At 36.7% G+C, this 25,169-nt stretch overlaps 1 protein-coding gene across 1 annotated transcript in view; it reads right to left on the bottom strand.

The window, feature by feature from the left end:
* Yap1 (Yes1 associated transcriptional regulator) overlaps positions 1 to 24,414 on the bottom strand; it is a 105,254-nt gene extending 80,840 nt beyond the window's left edge. Inside the window, exons 1-2 of the mRNA XM_010642089.2 lie at positions 24,385 to 24,414; positions 21,262 to 21,512 (exon numbers count right to left, since the gene is read on the bottom strand). Of these exons, the coding sequence (XP_010640391.1) occupies positions 21,262 to 21,512; positions 24,385 to 24,414 (281 nt within the window). The remainder of the gene's footprint in view (positions 1 to 21,261; positions 21,513 to 24,384) is intronic.
* Between the last annotated feature and the right edge of the window lie 755 nt (positions 24,415 to 25,169).

Below are 25,169 nucleotides of genomic sequence, written 5' to 3'. Positions count from 1 at the left end.
GCTAAAAATAAAAGAGAGGCCATATCAAATGATTTCATGCAGACAATCCACAAGCACACAACTCAGACAGGATGGCACCAAGTGATTAACAGCTCTCTACAAAAATAGATAAATAATGTTGCAATACATAAGCTCTCATTTGAAACACTAGGATGAATTCCTGAAAGCAGAAGCTTATTCTGTACTTTAAAAATAGGCACTCAAGGAATATCAATAAGCCACATTTAAAACTCATACAATAGGTGACTAATTTTAAATAATACCTAGAGGTCCTAAAGAGTTGTATGGTAAATTTCCTTAAATAAAACATTTTTATCTACTTAAAATCACACAAATGAATTAACATGGAAATAATTTGGCCCCAAGATCATGACAAAAACTATGTAACCAACTAATTTTGTACATGGTTGGGAAAAGATGACTGGTATTTCTTTATCTGCAGGTATAAATAATCTTTTTTATAATATGAAGAATTTTCATTTTATTTATATGGGCTTATTTTGTACTACTGTTTTCAATATTCAAACAGTTTTTCTTATGGGCTCTTGATCACAGATCTGGGACTGGGAAGTATCTAGGAGGTCATTCTGTCTCTTTCGCTTATCAATGGCAAGCTGTCCTCTACAAGAACTTCCCAGCCTCTACTGAGGGGGTGGTGGTGTACCAGGGACCTTGCGCTTGCGCTTGCGCTTGCGAGGCAGGCAGTGGAATCACTCAGCTAAATCCCTGGCCACCAGCTTCTACATTTTGTTTATTTTATTTTATTGATTGAGACAGGGTCTCACTATGTTGTTCAGACAGACCTGGAATTCACAGGCTGGTCTCGAACTCACAGCGATCCTCCTGCCTCCGCCTCCCGAGTGCTGGGATTACAGGCGTGTGCCACCACGCCCCGCCAACCTACATTTTGTTTAGTGTTCTTTATGATGAAGGCTATTTTATCTTAACTAGGTACCATGAAAGAAATCATTCTTATTTTACTCATCACCAGAACTGAGAAATACCAACTAAGACAGTTCCATCAAGGAAAATTATAAACGATTGCCAATTTGGATTTGCTGTTTTCTCAGTTACTACAGAAAAGCAGAACAGAAGCCTAAATAAAATCATCAAATTCTAACCTGACATGTAAGTACTGATAAGTAATTTGTTCAATTAAAAGAATGATTTTCAGATAAAATGATGGGACATGTAATTTCTACTATACCATGTGACCTACTGTTACCAACAAACAAAACTAAAACATGGGGCATGGTGGCACTCACTGTAATCTCAGAACTGGGAAGGCTGAGACAGGAGGATTGCTGAGTTTGAGGCTACACTGTGGTACATAATAAGTTAAAGCCCGGCCTGATATTAAGACAGGATCTTGCTAAGTCAATTAAAGCTAACTTATGAAGGATATTTGTATGGCCCTGTAGAGTTTAGTTGTACTCTCATACATTATTACCTATATGTATAAAATGATACAGGGAGCGCCAGGTGTGGTGGTGCACACCTGTAATCCCAGCACTCAGGAGGCTGAGGCAGGAGGATCACTGAGCTCAAGACCAGCCTGGGCTACATAGTGAGTTCCAGGTCAGTCTCAACTACATAGTGAGGCCCTGTCTCAAAATACCAAAAACCAAACAAAACAAACAAACAAAAAACCCCCAGAGAACTGAAATATTATCAGCAGCTAAATGTTGAGGTCAGGTTAGGGAGGAGGGGTGGGCTTCTGCCTAAACTTAATGAATGCGCCTCTACATTTCTCACAGCCTGACACACACATCTGATGACTTGGGAATATGTAATAAGTACGTGATGAATTTGAAGTAGTTTCAATTCATTCAGTCACTATTTAATAAGTGGGCATATGAATTAGAATAACTGGAGAAGTTTTTGAACCAGTAGTTAACTGATCCATTCTGGTGCTACTTCTTTTAATCTAAGTACTTATGATCACTAAATGAGTAGAGAGTATAATAAGACACTACGAGAAATGTAGATTTAACTCAGAAATACATTTAACTCAGTGCATAAAATACTTGAGACAAAAGCAAAACATTTAAAATCTCTAATGGTTGTAAAGAGGCAGCCACAGATTACTAAAAACTGCCTATGCTTTTCAGTGTAACAGGCCTAGACGAACATTTCTCCAAATCAAATTCCCAATCTATGACAGTCATTTATGAAGAGGATTACATGTTAAGGAATAGTAAGATACAGACATACACATAACCAAGTATTTAAGACATGGTTACTTTTGTTCTAAAATAGCACATAAATGCAGTGCATAAAATAAGTTGCATGCTCAATAGTTTAAGATCTAGTTACTAAGGACTGAAAATTAGCTTAACCACAAATGGTTTTCTTTGAAATTCAAAGTATAAATCATGAACTTACAAAATATTAACATTCTTCCACACTTGAATAAAGCAAATAAACAATAATCTGCTTACTGCCTATAATAGGTTAGAAAAAAATTATATGTTGTTTTTGACAATCAAGATAGTCCTAAATTAAAGCTGAATATAAAGAATAGATTCTAAAGGATATGGAAATCATCTGAATTCTGTGGCTCTGACATCAATGACTAGATCTTCTCTCAGAAGGCTATGAAAGGCCTTTCTGGCTCCAGGTTTTTGTGTTAAAGAAGAGGTACAAATGCCTTAAGCTTAAATCTTAAGCTTTCTTTTTTTTTTTTTTTTTACAATTTGAGTGTAAACCACTACTAGGCTAGTATTTTTCTCAAATGAGACAAGAACTTCTTAAAATCAGTTTAAATTCTCACCAAAACCACACTAAAGAAGAACTTCTGACTCTTTCTTTACAAAGTCAAGCCCTCTCTTCTCTTGGTCTTTCAGCCCTATCAAGTCCATCTTAATTTCTATCTAGACCATGAATGTCATTGTTAGAGCTTTCATTTTTCCTTTTCTTCCACAATATGAGTTAAACCACAATAAGAAAAACTCTTCTTCTAAAACACAATACACACTCTACTGGCAACTTTTTTTTTTTTTTTTGCTGAAGGGAAATACTTATATATTGTATAATATGCTTTATTATAAATGAAAAGCACTGTACATTACAAAATCATAAAATACTTTAAATGTTTCATTGATTTTTACACTTGATCTTAGCCAAAAGCCTGGTGACAGTTTTTCTTGTTTTTGGTACCAGGGATCGAACTCCGGACCTTGAGCTTGCGAGGCAGGCAGCAGAACCACTGAGCCAAATCCTCAGCCCTTTCACTGAATTTTCACAGCATTTGAGCTGGAAAAGTTCTTAACAAATCCTATTATTTCAATCTACTAACTTTACATATGAGGAAATCAATGCTCTAGAATTAAGCCAATTAAAATCAGCCACATTATTAAGCATCTATTATATGTCAGACATTATGCTAAGTACTCAAGGCATAATGATGAACTGAATGAATCCTGCAATATCCAATGGGAGGCAAGCACACAGGCAAGCAGCTAAAATTCAAATAGCTAAAATTCAAATAAGAGGGAAAATTTCTTTTGCTAGATACAGAATTAATGAAATCACATGTTGCCAAGAGATATAAAACCATTCACAAATAAAGCAAAGTCAACAAAAAGTTTCAGTCTAGAATAAAATCCTACTTTCATCTAATCCTATCCATCTTTCAAATATAACCAAAGACCAAACTCCTCTACAAATCTCCATTTCAAAACAGGTTTCTCATGCCAATTCTGTTTCATCCAATTTGGCAACTACTTAACTGAGGATGAAAGGATGGCTCTGCTCTCAACCTCTGTCCTATAGCTCTGAGCACAATGCCAATGATCTTGGAAGACACCGAAACAGTCGAAGATAGCTCAATACTTCTGATAAAAAGTGAACATTTAAAAGCAACTTTCAACATACTTTTGGTAAGCATTGACTGCAAGCTATCCCTATGCAAATTTATGACATTAATAAATCCAAAAAACTGTTCTCCCAAAAATCTTATGATTTGACCTTTGTAAGTCTAACATAGAAATTCCTTCTCCCAATGCAATATGGTTCACAAAGAGGGCTATAAAGAGGACTGTATGGCAGATTTAGGGTTAGGAAAACTTCTGGAAGATTCTCTAGGGAATTAACACTTGAGCTAAATTTTAAAAGACATTTCCTGGAGAGGGCTAGGAATTTAGCTCAGTGGTACTTCCGCCTCACAAGTGCAAGGTCCTGAGTTCAATCCCCGATACCAAAAAAATAAAAAAAAAAAAAAAAAAAAAAAAAAAGGAATCATAGTTCCTGGAGGGGGGATGAGGGGTGGGTTCAAAGGTAAGGCAGAGCATCCAAAGAGCAGTCCTTAGAAAACATCATTTTGCTAAACTGAAATTATCTCAACCTCAATTTATGACACAGAACTAGTAACAGTCTCAATTACAATTAACAAAGTTAAGAAACTCACAATTTTACCCATTTGAATTTCAACTCACGGATTTTTCATGCATTAGGGTGCCATTTTTAAAAGGTCTAGTAATCTGGGGGGATATACTATAATGACACTTTGTTTTACTCTGTTGGTATCACAGGTGTTCAGGGGGGATAATAAAGTCACAGCAAAGAAATACAGATAACGCTCATATGATTAAAAATAATTTTAAATATCTTAGATCACTATAGTTAGTCAAATGTCAATGCTTTAAAAGAATATGAATTAAAAGCAGCTTTTGGAGGGGTGGGTACTGAGGTAGGGTTTCACTAGTCCTTCAGGTTAGCCTTAAACTATGTAGCCTAGGCTAGTCTCAACTTCCTATCGATTCTCCTGCCTCAGCCTCTTAAGTGCTGGGATTACAGGTGTGTGTCCCCATGTCCAGCTTAAAAGCAGATTTCAATCCTTGTAATTCCTCATTTTATCTATTGATGCTTCCTAAAACTAAAATTGTAGTCTCTGGGGGGAAAAAACTATTTTTCTTGTTGTAATATAAAATTTTCCTGAAACTAAACCCAATGTTAAAAATATAATTTTAACAGCATAGAGAATATTAGACAACACTCAATTTTTTAAGATACCAGACTATACTACAGAAAAGCAATTATATTTTAATGGTTTGACACTGAATAGAGAAGCTATAAAATACACAGGTTAAAAGCATCCTACTTAAGATAAAACCACAACTAATTTTATTCTGAGTAGACACTAGTTTTCAGTTCATTATATGCTAATATCTAATCTAGTAACTTCTCAATCATATTCAGATAAGCAATTTTATCTTTTCATAACATACAAATGAGACAATTTAATTTTCTCTTTTTTTTTTGGTCTCAGGAATCAAACTTGGGACGTTGCTCATGTGGTGGGCACCACTGAGATAATCCCCAGCCCTCTATCACTATTTTTAAAAACTAAAACAATCTCCTTCCTCCCACTACAGGTCAATACCTTTGATAGGACAATCTAATATCTGCCTTTATGAATTTAAGCAAAACTTCTGGGCAAGTTCTATTTGATAACTAGATTTTGATTAAGATAGGAGAAGACAGATTTCCCAAAAGCCCGCACAACAGCTTACAAACAACTAATTTAGCTATTAACAAAACAGTTCAGCATAATTGAAAACCTGCTCTTCAAAAAGTAGACAACTGACAAAAAGTGAAGACAACAGACTTCACAGCAATCATTCTGAACTCTTACTCCACACAGGCTGCAGGGCGGGGACCTCAATAACTGCTGGCCTACAATCACTGACTTGCTCAGCAACTTTGCTATAATGGCTTCAAATTGCAGGCCTGAGGAAATGCTCCATAAATAGCTGCTCTTTTTTCTCATAAAGCCTCAACATAGGTCCAATACAACTCCACTACCAAAAATGGAGGCGTCACCATGAACTTTCTTAAAAATTCAAGATAACTAGGGATATACTGCTAATCATGTTACTCATTACTCATTTTTGAAGTATGAATCACTTCTAAAATGATTCACTATTTAAATCAAATTTTAGTTAACAAAAACTATTGACGAATTAAATCATTTTTTATAGTTGCTTAATTTCATAAACAGGGAAAAGTACTTTTTTTAATGGACACATATACCTAGTTTCAAGATTAAATGTCTGAAAATGTCTTGTCTCCTGGTGAAGCATTATTCTTAAAGGTTCATTCGTAAGAACCCTAGAAACTTTGGCATGTTTGATGTGATTAGAGAAAATACTTTTAGGAAGCAGAAAAAAACAAAACAAAGTACAAATAATCACTATAAATGATGAATTACAACCAAAAACCCATACTCTATCCAATCTACTGAACGGTCAAAAATGACTGACCTGATGACATCTCAAGATGAAACACCTATCAAAGTTGTATTTTGAGTACACTATTAATAAATTAGAATTTACTTCTTAACAGTATAAACTGTTTTCCATTGACTTTATCTTCTACTCTACACTGAGGGCCAAAATAATTCCTCTATTATGAACATTATTCACTAAAACTTTCAAGTGCAGTCTTTTGCAATTCCTCTGATCAAGTGGCAGTCTATTTCACAGCCCTTTAAATTTGAACCAACCTTGTCACTTGCCCTGACCAACAGAATGTGACAGAAGTAACAATGTACAATAAGACCTTAAGTCTTCCACCATGATCCATTTAGAAATGTTCCAACAAATAATGAAGGAGATCATATGCGAAGAAAAGACTAAGAATCAGCACCAAGTCCCAGAAAGTTGAAAGGAATCTTCTTAGATGCTCCAGACCCAAGCCAGCTACCAGACAGACTGCTTGTGGCCCCCAGCAATAAACATCAGCAAAAAAAGCAGCTCAGGTGAGCCAGACAAAATGATGCAATCACTGTTTAATGTCACTAATTTTTTTTTGTCCCCAGTTAATGAAGCAGATTAACTCAAGGAAAGAACATGATATAATACTTTCACCTCTCCAAAATTCATAAGTTAATTTTGAGCTGTTGCATACACTTTTGAAGATCTTATAAGGTTAATGATATCAAGAATTCCATGATTGTAAAAAACAAAAAAGCACATGGGTACATGTATGCTAATATTTCAATAAAGCAATCTAAAAAGTCAAATTTAACTCTCCCTTGCTGTGACCTCACATTCAGGGGTGAGATAAAAGAAAAGCAGAAATTTCTTTTAAGCACTTTATTTTTCCTCAAAGTTTCATTATGGAAATTTCAAAAATACAGCAAGACAGAAAGAAGTTTAGAGTAAACACTCATATACACATCATCTAAATTCTATCCATATACATTTTGATGAATTTGTTAAATAAGCATAACTTTTTTTTTCGCATTGAGCTTATTGGTACATTTTAGGTATAGAGTAAAGTTACATTCATTACTGGGATCTTGTACCTTTACATGACAGGTCTTGGTTCTCATTTTTTCCCCTTGTCCCTGCCCTCCCTTTACCCCCCCTCCTTTCCTATTTACAAAAACTTTTTTCCATTTTTTGGTTTACCAAGAAATTATATTAAAACAGAGCACCTAACTTAAAATGAATATCCAAAAACTTTATGGGGAATACGGTAGTATAATGTTAATACAGCAATTTCTCTTCAGAGAGATTATAATTAGTAGTTTCTAGAGACTGACATAATAGCTAATAATCTCCGTAATTTTGCTTGATATATATTGCCACTTATTTTACACAAGAAAAAGTTTAGAGAGTTAAAGTCCTAAATAATAAGAACTGAGTTTCCAACTTTGGTCTAGTTCCAAATTTTTAGAATTCTGTAACTCTGACATTAAGAAGGAAAAAAGATGTTCATACAATCTTCACGGAGTAGAAGACTTATTAGTGTAAAGATTCCGATTCTTCAAGGTTTTTTTATGATTTACAACCTCAAAATTTTAAAAGGTCTTGTGTAGAATTTGACAGATCAATTCTAAATTTCAATAAACAGAAAAATAATAGTCATGGCAGGGCAAGATAAATGAGACTTTTTCTACTACCAAAGCATATTCTACTGTTCTAGTAATTAAAAGAGTTACACTGGCACAGGGATAGAAAAAGATCAAATAGTAGAGAACAGCACTGTGTATGTCTATTAGGGACAAGAGATAGAATCTGTTCCAGAAGGAAGGAGTGGACTTTTCATCATAGAATTCTAACAAACTGCATCTCAAACTGAGAAAAAGATAAAATTAACTGAAGCATCTGCATTTATCTGGTTTGTAAAAAAGTCAATTTCAAGAAGATTAAAGACCTATATATGAAACTTTTTAAATACAGAAAAAGTTCCATGTCTTATGACTTATGAAACATGGAATGATTACTAAATAAGCACAAATCATACAGGAAATGGGGATTCATTGTGATCTTAGCCATCTAAGTCAAAACCACAATGATGACATATCAGTATAAAAACAGAACAGTAAACAAAAGTAGTAAAAGTACGAATTTTTTTTACAGGTTTTTTTCTTTGGTTGGTTGGACTTTTTTTTTTTTTCGTAGTGGTGGTGCTGCTGGTGATCAAACCCAGGACGGACCCCATACCTGCTAATAAGCAAGCACTCTACCACTGAGCTACATCCTCCAGTCAATCACTGGAATTCTTAAATTGGAGAAGTATATAATCTCTGACCCAAAGCAATACCATTCTTCATATATAACCTAGAAAAACGCTGTGCCTATACAAAGAGAAATCTTTACATAAGTATTGAATGTTCATGACAGCATCATTACATAACAATTCAAATGTTCTTTAAGACAAGAATGGATTGCTGGGTATGGTGGCATATGCCCATAATCCCAGGGCTTGGGAGGCTGAGGCAGGAGGCCACAAGTCTGAGGCCAACCTGGGCTACATAGTGAGTTTAAGGAGGCCAGCCTGAACTACATAGCAAGACTCTTGTCTCAAAAAATCAAAAAACAAACAAAAAAAGAGAATGGATTAAATTATGGCCCAGTTATATAATACAGCTATGAAAATAACCTTTTATGGCAACAGAAATGAACTATTCATATTCATGTGTCTCACCAAGTTGATCAAAAGAAGCAAATTACATGAGGCCGGGGATTTAGCTCAGTGGTTCGGTGGCCTGCCTTGCAAGCTCAAGGACCCGAGTTCATCCCCAGTACCAAAAAAAAAAAAGCAAATTACAGAAACATTTGCAGTATCATTTATTTAAAATTAGGAAAAACTGATTTAAGGATGTGGCATGTTAATAACAATTTTCTGCTATTCTTCCACTGAAAAGTCTAATTTCTGTGACTTGGATCTATGCTGGTTTAGTCACTGACTGGCCAGACCAAAAGAAATGGAAGTCTAAGGTCATGCTTCAAAAAGTCTTTTGCTTCTGCCCAAGCTTCCTCGAATCTCCTCTCTAGGTAAATTCAGCTGCTGTTTAAGAAATCCAACTTCCCACGGAACTAAATGGTCAGTCATGTGCTGGCATTCTGGTATGTAGACCCAGCTAAGCCCAGCCTTGTGGCAATCCACATCCAAGCCCAAGGAAAGCCAGCTTTGGACCCAGTCTGCCAGCTTAATGGCTTTAATGCTGGAAAAGAATCACTCAACCGCCTTGACTGAATTCTTGACCCACAAATTGTTAAGATATAATTTTTTTTGGGGGGGGGATTTTTTGAGACAGGGTCTCACTATGTAGTTGAGACTGACCTGGAACTCACTATGTAGCCCAGGCTGGTCTCAAACTCACAGCGATCCTCCTGTCTCAGCCTCCCGAGTGCTGGGATTACAGGTGTGTGTCACCACACCCGGCCAAGATATAATTATTTTAAATCATGTCATTGCATAGTTTGTTATGCAGTAGTAGCTAACTGAAAGATATACATGTAGATGGTAAACTAAGGAGTCAAAACAGTGGTTACCTCTGGACAAAGGGAAAAGATGATCTGTGAACAGCATATTGAAAGCTTTTCAGTATTAGCATCAGTCTTATTAACCTAGACAGAGATTACACAGGTACTTGCATAATAATCATTCTTCAAAATAGAGGGCCGAGTATTTAGCTCAGCAGTGCCGCTGCCTGCCTTCCAAGCACAAGGTTCAGAGTTTGATCCCCGGTAATAGAAAAAAATAAAAACATAAAAGGGGACATACCCATAGCATACCAGGACAATATATGACAAGTTATATGGTAAGTAATATTGAGATGTAAAAAACTAAACTCACATCATACATCTGTAAATAATATATTATTTATAATACCTTCATATTTTAAAATCAAGAGCAATACGTGACCAGTGGCACATTCCTATAATCCCAGCTACTCAGGAAACTGAGGCAAGAGGATTACAACTTCAAGGGCGACCTGAACTTGGCTAGACCTTCTCTAAAGATCAAATGGGCTGAGATATTGCTTATCACTACTTAGGTTCAATCCTGAGTACCATCAAAAAACAGAAAATAATATATAAGTGTGGTAGTAAGGTACTAAGGGAGAAAGTACATAGTTTCTGTAACTGGTCAGTGCCAAGGGAAGTGAAAGACCTTTGACAACACTACCTAAAGATACCTTCCAAATATAAATTTCCATAATACAAACATTCTTCAGTTAAACCAGTGTTATAGACTTTACATTGGAAGTAGTGGCCTCATAAGGACAGACACCATTCTTTCCCTACATGTAAAAAAGGGGTTATGTGAATCCAAGGCAAGATGGCAGCTACCTACAAACCAAGAAAAGAGGCCTCAATGACACCTACCTTGCCTGTCCCCTCATCTTGGACCTCTCCAAGCCTCCACAATTATGAAAAATAAATTTACATTGTTTATCACATTCACAATGGGGCCGCAATTCTCGTATCTTGCTACAAAATGGCTTGAACCATTGGCAATACGTGCATGACTGTTCCATCAGGAGGCTTTTTATTAATTTTATTAGTAAAAAGACTGATTATTTTCGTTTATACGACCTGTGGTACAAGCCACCAGATAGGACAGTCCGTCATGTACCCCTGGTGGTTTAAGGCACCAAGCTAAGATAACTAGTACCAGTAATGACTTCCATGTGACTTAGGATAAAACAGCAGAGTTGAATAGTAAGTTACTATGTTGTTGTCAATTAAATTCATTTTGAAATTACCAATATACACTAAATTCCTAACTTTCTTCCAAAAAATATTAAGCTCCAAGTTTTGTTTTGTTTTGGTTGAGATATTGTCTCACTATTTATTCTAGGCTGAACTTGAACTCACTATGTAGCCCAGACTGGCTTTGAACTCATGGCCATTCTCATGCCTTGGTCTCTTAAGTGTTGGAATTACAGGCATGTGTCACTACACCTAGCTAAACTCCAACATTATGGACAGAACTGATCATACGTTCCACAAAAGTTTTTTTAATAAATCTCTACCACTTAGCTACATCCCCAGCTCAAGCTGTGTGAATTCTCATCCACAGTGTCATAGGCACTAACTCAAAACTGAAAATAGGTACACAAAGGGCATACTTTGTCCTCAAATGTGGGCAACAATAATATTTATATATCATGAATGAATGGTATTTTTTCACCCATAAGAAAAGATCTGTAACTAGTCCTAACAGGAAAGTCTGCACACCCTCCAGCTAAGAGGGGTTAAAAGTGATCCTATTACATCATTTGGAGCCCATCCAAACTACATACTTCAGAAACATAACCTATATCAGTCTGAACATGTGTAGAGGAAAAACAGAAACATCTGTATTTGGACAACTCACCAATTTTTTTTTTTCTCTAATCTTTAAAGAAAGTTACCCAGGAGAGGTTGGTAAACTGCGACCCTATCACTGGTGAAGATTAGTTTCAGGCAGACTCTTGAGTATAGACTTATTTAGCTTGTTTCTAACCTTGGCTATTTTAAACACAATTCCTTATTCTATATGTTTAACTAAAATATACTAAATTCCCTTTGAAGTATCCACTTGTTTTTCGGTTTTGATAGCATTTGATACTTTCCTCTGATTATAGTGTTCTAGTAGTTTTGCTCTTGTCAACTAAAGATTTTCTAAGTTTTTTAAAGGCTTACTTCCTCTGTGTCCTATTTCCCTCTCAATCTTCCCAACTGATCTCCATGTGTGATCCATTTTTACCTGAACAAAAAGGAGACTGCTAGCTGGGCTTTGTGGCACATGCCTGTGATCATAGCACTTGGGAGACTGAGGCAGGTAGATCCCAAGTTCAATGGCCAGCGTAAGCAAGCTCCTATGGGGTGGGGGCAGGGGGATAGACTGCTGAAAAGATGCCATATGGCAAATTTCAACTTGAGCTCAACAATAGCAAAGGGTCCTAACACACCTCAGTGATCACCTATTTTAACCAATCTATCTTAACCTAAACCCAATCATCCTGAAATTCTAACTTGCTTTCTAAAAATGCTTAAATGACCAAAAGTATTCTATGATACTGAAATGGTATATTAAAAAATGAGCAAAAGCTACTTTTCTATTTTGTTTTGTTTTTGGTACCAGGGATCGAACTCAGGACCTTGCTCTTTCTTGCAAGGCAAGCAGCAGTACCAATGAGCTAAATCCCTGGCCCATAAGCTACTTTTTCTGAACTATCAAAGAAGACTTGCCTAAGAAAGTAACAACCAAAGACAATATCCAGTAATATGCCTCTTGGGTTTAACTATGCAATTATATTGACAATTACTTAATTCAGATATACATAAACTTTTCTACCACTATCTGTATTGATAAAGGAAAGAATGGAGCCAAGCATGGTATTAGTGCAGGACTGTAACCCCAGCACTCAGGAGGCTGAGAAAGGAGGATTGCATGAGTTCAAGGTCAGCCTGGGCTACACAGTGAGTTCAAGGCCAGCTGGTACTACAAAGCAAGACCCTGTATCAAAAATATAAAAAGAAGAATTTGGAAATGACGGACAAGCAGGTTATCTCCACCATCTCATGTAAGAAAAGGAGTAATACAATACCTCTAGTACAAGGGTGGCAAACCTATGGGACAAGTTGCAGCCACCTGCTTATTATCATTGAAAGCTCTAAATAGTTCACCACCGCCTCTGCCCCTACGCACTTTTTTAGAATCCAAACCCTGAAGACAGTAACACTGGCCCTAGGGTCAAAGTAAACAGTTTCCCCTTTAGGAAAATTTAACATGTGAAAATGTAAGCTAATAACAGTAACACTACAAGGAACAAATATAATTTGATTAATCAACTGTGTGATAAAAACATTTAAAAAGATTCCATAAAGTTTTCTTGCTATAGTTAAGTCAAATCATATGAAATTACTAAGAATAACTATTTTGAGCTTAGAAAATTGGCAACTTTATATAGTCAATCTAAGAGGGCCAGGTTTTAGCTCAGTGCCTGCCTTCCAAGCACAAGGTCCTGAGTTTGATTCCTGCTTGAGGGGTGGAGTGTGGCTGAGTAGAGTCCCCGGTACCAAAGGGGGGGCGGGAAGCAATTGGTATATAGTCAATCTGATAATTTAAAATGAGATTCATTCACTTTATATACAACTTTTAAAAAAACCTATTACATACCTATACCTGGCCCAAGTAGGAGATGAAATGTGTTTCAGACAAATGGATCCAGAGATGCTGGACACAGTCAGATGGCACAGCCAAAGGAGGGGATGAAGCCCCGTGCTGTTCAGTTCTATAGCACTGAAGTTAGTCTCAACTCCCGCACCACTGACATCATCTCTAAAGCAGACATGCAGATTTCTGAATGAAATGGCTACCAGAAGAGGAAACAGTTACTAAGTATTGGCATTAAGGGGACCCCACAACTGCAAGGCTTGGTCCTTGTATTTCTCCCAGAGAAAACCACTCAGACAAGATGGTAGCAAAAGAAAATTTTTAAAGGAAACACCTAGTATAATATCCTCAGAGATATTACTATATACTATTACTGTATCCATAAAGAACAGCATGTTATAAAAAATAATGAATAATGAGTCCAGGAAGGAGCCGCTAGAAATTAATGATAAAGAGCGTTTAGTCAGAGTTAAAGAAACCTTCCAGAAAGACTAACAAGAGGCCAAGTGAAGGAACACAGAAGGAAAAGATATGAAAATTACAGTTATTCTAACTAGCAAGAATTCCAGAAAGAGAACAAATAGACTGGACGAAATCATCTAGGAGCTAATAAACAAATGTTTCCCAAGACTGCAGGACAGTTGGGGGAACCGCACTGATAACTTTTAAAAGGACATCATTCACACTGAAGACTGCATTTCAGACCATGCATACTTCAAAATGAATTTTAAAGTTCCATACCAAAACATATGGCGAAAGTTTAGAACTCTAAAGATAAAGAACAAAATACCAGAAACCTCTAGGAAGCTACACAGGGGCTAACTGCTCAATAAAAATAAACAAACAAAAAAACAACCTAGAAGCTAGAGTGAAATGGAGTATATCCAAGGAACAACAAATGAATACAGTTGAATACAATAAATTTGCTCTTTAAATGTTAACAAAGATATTTTTTACACACAAAAGATATCAAGTTACCTTCCAGCATGCTTTTCTAAGGGATAAGCACACTCTTAAGTGTGAGCTAATCAAGAAAGAGGAAAATAAGGATATCCAACAAAAAGAGTGATGCAGAAACTCTCAGAATGAATAGCCAAGAGTCATCCCTATAGGACAACTCTGAAACAAGTCCAGGTAGCCTACAGCAAGGAATATGAAGGACTCCTATCAAAGTGGGGTGTGCAAATAAAAAAATAAAAATAGGCAAATAAAAAAGGCATTTAACAATTCCAAGAAAATATAAGTTGTTGAAAACAATGACAGTATTTAAAAATCTTCTAAATTGAAATACATAAATTCCTTAACATTACATTTTAAACTATGTTTATAAATATGAAAACAAGTTATCTTCATTCCCCTCTCACTGAAAGAATTTGGATGATTCCTTTCCCCTTTCCTAAATTTTCTGACAGTTTCTAATGAAGTGTTGCTTTATAACAGAAAACATACATCTTAGTAAAAGAAACCCATAAATCAGATCCATGAAAGAGGAAAAACATTGAGGGAGGGCAGTTTTATAAATATAAAACAACTACGGTCACTTCAGTATATATGAACAGTTAGTTTCAAACAACTTGCTAGTCTTCCAAGCACGTACTAGTACTCTCTAAACCCCAAATCAAATAGTCTGCAGTACATTTTCATACACATAGCAAAAATATTTCTCTAAATATACTAGTTGGTCAAATATATTTCCTATTTTTAAACACACCAACTTCAATTTAAGCTATCAACTACAAGAATAAGGCACTTTTAACAAATGTCCCCTTGCCCACTCCCAAGTTAGGACCCAGCTAAAGAATCTGATAGTCTGGTGACTGACATCCCATGAAGAGATAAAGAAGCACAATACAGTAAAGACAGATGAAGTCATAGCTCTAACCACAAGTAAGGCATTGAAAATATCCAGTAGAAGAAAATTTGCTATTTTAATAGAAACTCCATTTGTTATTGTTAATTTGCAACATTATTCAGAGAAAAATGGCTTATCATTTGATTTGTTAAAGATAGCAATCCTTGTGGTATGAGGCAAATAAAGATTAAACTATTATCCACTTTTCCTTGTCTAGAATATTGAGGGGAGGAAAATGGACTCGTGTGATTTATACCAAACTTCTTTGTTTGCTTTTAGAAGGGGTCAAGTCTTTCGTAAATAAAAGTGCTTCCATGGTGGCAGTACTTGTTCCCAGGAAACTGTGCTATAGTACTTGAGCAACCAGAACCCTGAAGTAATTCTTCTTCATAAAATCAGCAAAGTTCTTTTCATGACTTAAAGTTCTGACTAATTCTAGAATCAGAAGCTCTTTTTCTAAGAACTGTATCACTTAGTAACCACAGTTATAAAACAACACAGTTCTCTAAGAGGTTCCTTTATACAATGCTACTCAACTGTTATTCAACTTTCAAGCCATAATTAATGGCTAAATTATGCTATTACAGAAGGTAGCAAATTAAGTCTGTATAATCTGAAATGATTGCAAAAATTACATCCTGAGCCTAAACTCAGAAATCAATGATGTTAGGCTAGGGATGTAGCTCAGCGGTGCCGTGTCTGGCTTCCAATTTGAAGCACAAGGTCCTAAATTCAATCCCTAGTACTGGGTAAAAAAAAAAAGATGAGGTGGGGAGGAGGGAGGGGGGGAGGAGGGAGGGCGAGATCCATTTTGTCAACTTCACTTCTCCCACAAAAGGTAAACAAGGCAATGCTTAAGCCAGGATAGCACTACTATCATGCTAATTAAATGCTAATTTACATTCTTGTTCTCTAACTGCAAAGTACAATTTATTTTTCTGCATTACTAAGAACAAATCTCAGAGTTTCAAAAAGTTATTTAAATTTCACCTACTCAAATATTAATTATCTAGAGGTTTTTATTCTGAGGTTCTGTGTTTTAAGTGAGGCTTCAGGGAAGGGTATTTTTTGAATGCTATGTTTAAAAAAAAAAAACTAGTACCAACAGTTTATGAGATGAAATGTCTACATTCTTAATTAAATATCTTTTTTAGTTCACATCAGAAATAGGGACTCATTATTTTCCCCAGAGAATAAGTCAATCTTTATGTTCTATTTACCCTGTCGCAGGTACTATCTTCTAACTCTTTTTTTTTCTGCTGCTGGTAAATACTGTTCCTCCAGTTTTTCCACCTAAATCACTGCAGCACTGCAGGTCACTCTTCCCTGGAATATCCACCCACTGAACAGAGCAAGTCATTTTTTCAGAGCCGAGGGCACACTTTTATCTTCTCTTTCTACAGTCTCAACAGCAACAGTCTTAACAGCAAGACAAACATGCAGAGACTGGCCCTTCCCTCAAATAGGGAAATAGTCTGTGAGACTGCAATTTGAAATCTTTTGTGTTGTATTTAAAGGTTAACCAACATTTAATAGCAAAATCACAAGCTTTTCATTTTTCAAAGGGAAATCATTAGGGTTACACTATGTATAACAAAAAAGGGGGAAAAAACCCAACAGTCTTATTCTTAACGAAACTGTTCCTTTAAAAATGTGTATTTTTATAATGGTAGTAGGGCATTGTATGTATTTATGGTCTTACACTGGATGTTTAAGAAGAAAACAAAAGATCAACTTCTAGCAAAGTTTAATCCATTTCCTTTAATAGATACTGCTGTACTTAAGGCCATGGAGCATTGATTTCTAAAATAACCTGTAGTAGAATACAATTTCATTTAGTGTTGGCATATGACTGAGCTGTATGCCAAAAAAACTCTGAAAAAATATTTTTTAAACTATGAATCAAGACACTGAACAAACCTGAACAAATCACAGCCGTGAGAAACCTTGAGTCTTCAAGGACTAAAAACACTAAGGCCAGTTATTCAGAAAATGATACTGGAAATGCAACAAAACTATCTTTTAAAAGTTGTTAGAACCCTTAAAATAATGTAAATCTACCAACTTGTTAAATAAATGGATCACATTCTTCAAAGCAAAGTATAATGTCCTCTATGGTACAGTATATACCAGAAGTGCTTTGTACATGGTAACAGTTACAAGGTACCAGATTCAATAAAATAAATCTAAGAAGTAGTAACACGTCTTGTAACCAAATATATTATAGAATGCTAATTCAGGAAGTTATTCAGCAGCTTATAAAGAAATAGGAAGTTGCTGACCAACTACTTGAAGAACTACTTCCTGTAGGAAAACTGTAAGGCAACTGAGGAAGGAAGAAACGTGAGTTATAAAGAAAATGAATTATTTTTAAACAAAAACTTCAAGTACTATGTTGAAGAAATTAGTTTCAAACAGTAAATTCAGCCAGATATAGCAGCTCATGCCTATAATCCGAGCATGCAGGAGGCTAAGGCAAGACTATTGCCACGAGTTTGAGGCCAGCTTAGGCTAATGAGTTCAAGACCAGCCTGAACTATACAGCAAGATCCTATCTCGAAACAGAACCAAAAAACAGTAAGTTCAGTAACAAAGATATTATATGTAGTATACAGAGACTACCATTTTTATATACATTACAATCTTCCCAGAGCTTGAATATGTACTACTGATAAATACATTTATTCAATACTTCAACCATATTACTTGCCAAGATAAGGTACAAGTCTTCTCCAAAAGAACTCACTAATGTATGGAGAGCTTTAAAAATATTAATGATGAAAATTCCACCTATAATCTCAGCACGTGGGAGGCTGAGGCAGGAGGATTTCAAGTTAGAGGTCAGCATGGGCTACATAGAGTTAAAAGCCAGCCTGGACTACATAGTTAGAACCAGACTCAGGAAGGGAGGTAGGGAGGGAGGGAAATTATGAGCTGGGTATGGTGCTGCACACTGTGATCCCAGCCCTCTGGGAGGATAAGGCAGGAGGAACCTAAATTCAAGTCCAGTCTGGGAAATTTAGCAAGACTGTCTCCAAATAAATAAAAACAGGGCTGGGGATGTAGCTCAGTACAAAGACCCTCGGGGTTCAATTTCCAGTACCAAAACGAAAGAAACAAAACCAATGATGCTAAACCCTTCAGTGATTATTCTGCCTTCAAGCTGGAAGACAGACCAACTGATTTCAAAAATTCCATCTACAGTAACAAGGCAATATTTGTTGTTCTCAAGTCAATATTTCTGTTTTCTCTAAAATTACTTTATTTTGCATGTTTAAACCTTTTATATAGTCAGAGTTCTTTATGTCAAGTATTCATCTCAATAAATGATATACTACTTTGTAAATTAATTTTCAACAAGTATCTAAAAAGATGTATAATGAGAAAATTTTCACTGTTGAAATGAGTATAAAGTATACAATTACTTTAAATTTTCATTCTATATCTAGCTGGCAAGAATTTTTATAGATAAGAGAAACTATATAAATATTGGTTGTAGTGAGAGAATGGACTTTAAAACATCAGAACAAGTCAAAAACGTATTCTGGCAGTAACAACATAGCACTAAAAGCTTGCTTTACCATCTCTGACTCACAGTCAAGACAGATAATTAATTTATCTCTTGAGTACACAAAATAACTAAATTGTTTATATAAACTCTACAGCCTGTATCATGGAAGTAGCTAACTACTGGAGAAGCCGAATCTTACTGCACAACCTTTTTCCAAATTATTTTTTCCAATGTACCAATAAAATTAATTTTTAAAAATAAATATATACCACAATAGCAAATTACATTTTTTCTTTGTGAGGCAGGGAGGGTCTCGCTGTTTAGCTCAGGCTGGCCTCAAACTTGTGACAATCCTTCTGCCTCAGCACACACACCCAGCTCCAAATTGCACATGATTCATAAAGCAGATACTCTTTGTAAGAATATGAAATTTTATGAGCCGTCAGCACCCATCTTTCACAGAGGCTCTCTGTATATATGAATCTAATAGTATCCATGAATCTACCTTACCTGCTTTTACTGATCAAGATTTACCTCTTAAAGAAAAGCTTTCTTCTGAAAAGCATTGAAAAAGAAAAGGTTCTACAGATCAAAACCTTTAATGTATATTATCCCATAATAAGCCTAATTTCACTTCCAGATGAAAGCACCTCCAAAATGCTGAAAGGGCAATCCTGTCTTTATTACTCTCTTCTTGCCAGGGCTATCTTTCCAGGTAAAGCTCCCCCTACTCCTATAGCATTCCTCTTATGGCATAATTCTTACTTTAGCCCACTATCATTACGGGCCCCTTAGAGTGGGGTGAGTGGGGTGAGTGAGCTGAGTGAGGAAAAGTATATGCCCCTTCATAAATTCATACATTTAAGAAAAACATTTCTTCTCAAAGAAGCACTGGCAACTTTTAAAAGCAAATCCAGAATGTTTACTTCAACTTAAAAAAAGATCACTCAACTTAGGCCTTTGCCACCTACAAGATACAAGAGACCAAGAAGAACCTGAATGTTACTCTGACTTTTTTCCATGGCATCAACCAAAGAAAGAAGACAGGCAGGCTATTAAGCTGTTTAAAAAAATCTTCCCTGGTCAGCATGTGACCCAGCAGGGAGAGGTTCAAGAAAGTACAGCCTTTCTTTTTCTTCCTAACAACCTGGTCTGTTTCCACTCCTTTTCCCTTCAAGACACATCCCTCACAGCTAGCAGCTCTTTCAATCATTTACTTTGGATGTCTGCTGGAGAACAAATGATCTTGCTCATGCAGATGAGTTTGCCAGACTTGTGTGTACTTTCCCGTCTCTGGGTCCTTTATTATTCTGGGTGAAACCTGACCCTTTGAAATGGATATCAGAGCACCAGAAAACAAATTTTAAAAAGAGGAAAAAACCAAAGGAAGAGGTAAAAAACCTTTTCCTCTGCTCTTGGAAATAGGCTTGTCACAAAGTAGAAACCCACCCCAAAACAGTTTTCATGAAACACACATGAAGAGTCACACAAGATGTCATTAATTGTATTATCTGATCTAATAAATGTTAACATTTCTCTTGAGTAGACTGCTAACAAATCTGAATCAAAACAGGTTTTCACTTTATTATCTCAACCTGATTAAGTATTTTAAAAGAATTTTATTTCAGTCTGTAACAACTAATTTTAGAGTATATTGTATACACTCGATCCAAACAAGCCACATAAAATTAAAGGCTTACCTATAATTTCAAAATTAGAGGGGATAAATTTGTATTTAGGTCTTTTCAGCTTACTGTAACTTTTTCATTTGTTAAAGACAAAAAAAGCAAATTAAAAAAAACCCAATGGCCTTGTTTTTCCAGAGAATGCTGTTTTGAAGACCTGATAGTGTGAAAGATATTCACCACCATTGAGTGATCATGTATCAAACCTAAAAATTTATATTCTTCTTCACATTTGGGGGAAAAATTGATAAATTACATCAAACTGCAGCTTATGTGCTTATCACCTCCCAATTTAAAATACTGTAACATTAGATTCTACCAAGTCCTATTTATTCAGTAATTCTTCTCTATCAAAAAAACATTATCTTAAAAGATAAACAGGGGTTGGAGACACAGCTCAGCAGTAGGATGCTTAGTACACAAGTCCCTGGGTTCAATACCTAGCTCCAAAAATAGGAAAAGACCTAAGTAGCACCATACATATTTCATATGACTATGCCAGTTCTAGGAGTCTTAGAATTTGAAAATTCTCATAGTGTTCTTTGTGTTGTGCTAGCTTTTGAGCAGATTTGGCACAAATTCCAAATGAGACAACTTTCCAAATGAGATCAAGCTTTCAAAATATAACCCGCACTAATAAAGGTATTTGGGATTGATAGCAAACTGAAAAAAAAAATTATGCAAGGTATTTGAATTTGAGAAAAATACTAAGTACAATATGAAAACAAACAGTACTCTACATATTACCACTTCAGTGCTTTTCAATACATGTTCTTGGATAACTACCTCACACAATTATTTTCACTTACTTTAAGAAGTATCTCTGACCAGAAGATGTCTTGGCCATCTCCCAGCCTGCTGGCAGAGGTACGTCATCAGGTATCTCAAAAGAAGACTGGCGAAGGTGTTGGGCAGTGGGCGTAGCTGCTGGGCCAGAGACTACTCCAGTGGGGGTCAGTGTCCCAGGAGAAACGGCTCCCAGCTGCAAGGATGCTGGAGAGGAATGAGCTCGAACATGTTGTGGAGTCAGGGCTCCTGCAGTGCCTGCATCAGTACTGGCCTAGTAGGATTAAAAATGGAAATTTAGAAAACAACAACAAAAAAATCCCTTTTGGAGAGAGTACCTTCAAACTTCCTTAATACAACTTCATTGCAACCAAATACCTAAGTACTACTGGCAAATTTCAACATTTAATATCTGACACCAAGGAACACCAAGTTTTCAAACGGATATCCCCTGGTCCCTAATAATGGAGACTGAATCCAAAGCCTTCCCAGTGAACATCATCCCCAGACCTTTTTATTCATTCATTCACTCATTCATTCATTCATTCATTTATATTTAAGATAAGAACTTGCTTAATTATCTGAACTGGGCTTGAACTTTTGATCCTCCTGCCTCAGCCTCCCGTTGGGCTGGGATTATAGATGTGTACTACTGCACCTGGCTGAACAGGTACTTTCAAGTTATGGAATTTTAAAGGGAGTAAGGAGCAGGAAATAGTGGGGCAATCAATGGTGATGGGGGTGGCTGCGATGGTACAATGCCTATACATTTCCAGTTACTGGGGAGGATGAGGTGAGAGGATCACTTGAGCCCAGAGTTAAAGGCCACTGGAGCAACATAGTAAGACTATGTCTTAAAAACTTTAATTTATTGTAATTTTAGGACGTACTATAAACACTGATAACTTTATTGAACATCTATTTAAATGAATTTCTATCTATTACAAACTAGTTATGTCTTCCACTTTTTGCAGACCAGTGGTATAGGAGGAAACAAAGTTTCCTAATAATAAACAGCAAATTTTAAAATCTAATTTCTAGAGGCAAGTGTGATGACACATGCCTGTAATCCTACCACTTGGGACACGGAGGCAAAGGCCTACCTATGCTACATTGTTCAAAACCCATCTGAGCAATACAGTGAGTGAGACCCTGTGCCAAAACAACAAAAGAGGAAAACATAAAAAATAAACTGGTAGCTGGACATGGTGGTGCACACCTATAATCCCAGCACTCCTGAGGCTGAGGCAGGATTGCTTTGAAATTAAGGCCAGCCTGGGATGCACAGCCAGGCCCTGTCTCAAAAAAATGAAAACTAAAATTTAAAAGGTGAAGGCAGGAGCTTGAGGTGTAGCTCAATGGTAAAGCACCTGCTTAAACACAAGAGGTCATGAATTCAATGCCCAGCACGAAAATAAGTAAGAGATCAAGGTATTATAGGTGTTTATCCAAGTTCTAAAAAATGTTTCGGGTGCCCGGCATGGTGATGCACACCTGTACTTCCAGCACTTGGGAGGCTGAGGCAGGAGGGCTGAGCCAGGCTGGGCTAGCTCCATAGTGCTTTCAAGACCAGCCTGAACTATACACAGTGAGACCCTGACTCAAAAAATCAAAACAAAACAAAAAGTTTCAGGTATAAACATAACCCAAAGAATTAGTATCTATTTTTTCACTAGGTTTTGAATAGTTTAAGACCAAGCCCTAGTCATTTTTCCACTATGAACAAATGCCATCAATAAATATCACTACAATTTATACAACTTCTAGTGAATTCAGAAGACTCAACTGTTATTCTTAAAGCCATCTAAAGAATGGAATAAAAAAAAAGATGTAAGTTCAATTACAATATGATTTTAAGAACTGACATATATATTTCAACTTCATAATAGCAGGAAAAAAAATCTATGTCAGAAACTTCCCATCCAAGGGGGCTAAGTGTGACACTTAACAAATATCATAAACTCTGAAGCAGTTTTCTCTTTTGTTAAGATAGGTCATGATTTTTTAAAAAAGGGGAGAATTAAGAATTAACAGCCGACAGTCTGTGGACAGTACTACTTACAATCCAGATTCGTACTATTAATATTAGCTCTTTAAAATTCCTTTATTAGAATTATGGTTTGGTGGGCTCATAATTTAGCTCAGCAGTGCTGCCGCCTGCCTTGCAAGCACAAGGTCCGGAGTTCAAGCCCCAGTACCCCCCCCCAAAAAAAAGAGAATGAAGGTTTGGCTATTAAAAACAGAATTTCCTATAATCACATTGGCAATAAAAGGAATCAGCAATCCTTTATACCTTAAAGCAAATTCAGGTACATTTTTTAGTTGGGATTAAATTTGAATTAGGGTTAGCAAAAATAAAAGTCAAATTTTCAGATGCTCATTGTCAGAGGTAATGGTGGATGCCTGTAATCTTAGCACTTGGGAGACTGAGGCAGGAGGATCTCCAGAAAGTTCAAGGCCAGCCTGAACTACACAGAGCAAGACAGTCTCAAAAAAACAAAGCCCAAAAAATTTTTTTTTCGGATGAACAACACTTAGCCAAACAAAACCACATATTTTTAAACTGTTGGATATAAATTCTCGTGTATCCACATACTAGAAGAAACAGTACACTTTTCAACAGCAATTATTTTGGCTTACAGATAGTACAGGACAGGAAGTTCAATCCTGAATGTGCATACTTTCAAAGCATATTAAGTAACTAGTAGCATCATTGTGTAGTCTGCAGGATGCACGCCAATATACATTTAGCCATAATAAGTTCAGAAACCCACTTCTAGGGGTAAGAGAAAAGGGATACCTAAGTCTAACAAATTGAAGTGGTTAAGCAAGCAGCTAAATAGTTTTTCCTCCCCTTAACCCAAGTTTTTGTCATCGGGTTAAGTGAGCTTTTTTGAGTTCCAACCCCCTTGCTCTGTAACAGAAGAAAATACAACAGGCCTGCAAACAGGAGGGGGAATGGAAGTGGGGGCAGTAACTCTTCTTTCCACTCAAGTTACAGCCCGAGTGGGCTAACTACATTGCAGTATTTGGAAAACCAATTAACTTTCGGGCAAAGTTCCTATGTGGGTTTAGCTCGAAGTAAGGTCTAACAAAAACAAGGGGCGGGGGGTGGAGACCCTACTCTAAAATCTATTAGGACCTACCAGAATGTTAAGACTTTCATAAAGTTTCATTTCAATGTAAAATCAAGTTGGCTAAAATAGTCGAACGTTCTGTATGTGGAAAAGCAGCCATGTTCATATCCTCAACAGGAATTAAAGAGCAATGGAGATCCTAGAATTAGTCATCGCTTCCCAAACACAAACTTTTAATCACAGTTGAACTAGGCAGGACGAGGCCTATGAGTCAACCTGCAGTGTATTATCAAAGGCTTGAACTAAAACCTCGGTAGAATAAAGCGCAACTCAGTTCCTGCGCAACGTACAGATGTGGCTAATTTAAAAGCATTTCAGCAGACTGTAAATAACAGACTACAATTCGGAGGCCAACACGCGAACCTACTCAGTTTGATAAGAGCAACTCTGCCCAAGTTCCGAGGCAGGAGGAAGCGCTAGGGCGAAAGAAGTCCATAAACAACTTCCAGGAAAGTCTGCGCAGGGGAAGCCCGAACCCAGGGTTCTGAAAGCACCCGGGCCCCGAGGAAAATAAATGCTTTCGAGAGGGGGAGGAGAAGGGAGAGAAGGAGCTAGAAAACTAAATGGACCGGTTCAACCCCCACCCCTAATCAACACTGGAAAACAAGAGAACAATTATTTGACTCCCCAGGAGACTCAAGTGGACCGAGAGGCCCCGAAAGAAAAGGGGGGCCGAGGGCTCAACTTCACAAACCCCGCCGCCGTTGGCGAGTCACCCACGCTCGGACGCCAGAGGCCCCCTCCCCGGCCGGCCGGCGTGCGAAGGTGCGGGGCGCGGAAGAGCGCCATTGTGC

This window comes from Fukomys damarensis, unplaced genomic scaffold, assembly GCF_012274545.1.
Source record: "Fukomys damarensis isolate Sample0158 unplaced genomic scaffold, DMR_v1.0_HiC HiC_scaffold_16, whole genome shotgun sequence".
NCBI lineage: Eukaryota > Metazoa > Chordata > Mammalia > Rodentia > Bathyergidae > Fukomys > Fukomys damarensis.
The sequence above is the reverse complement of the archived record's forward strand: the minus strand, read 5'-3'. Positions and strand labels throughout refer to the sequence as shown.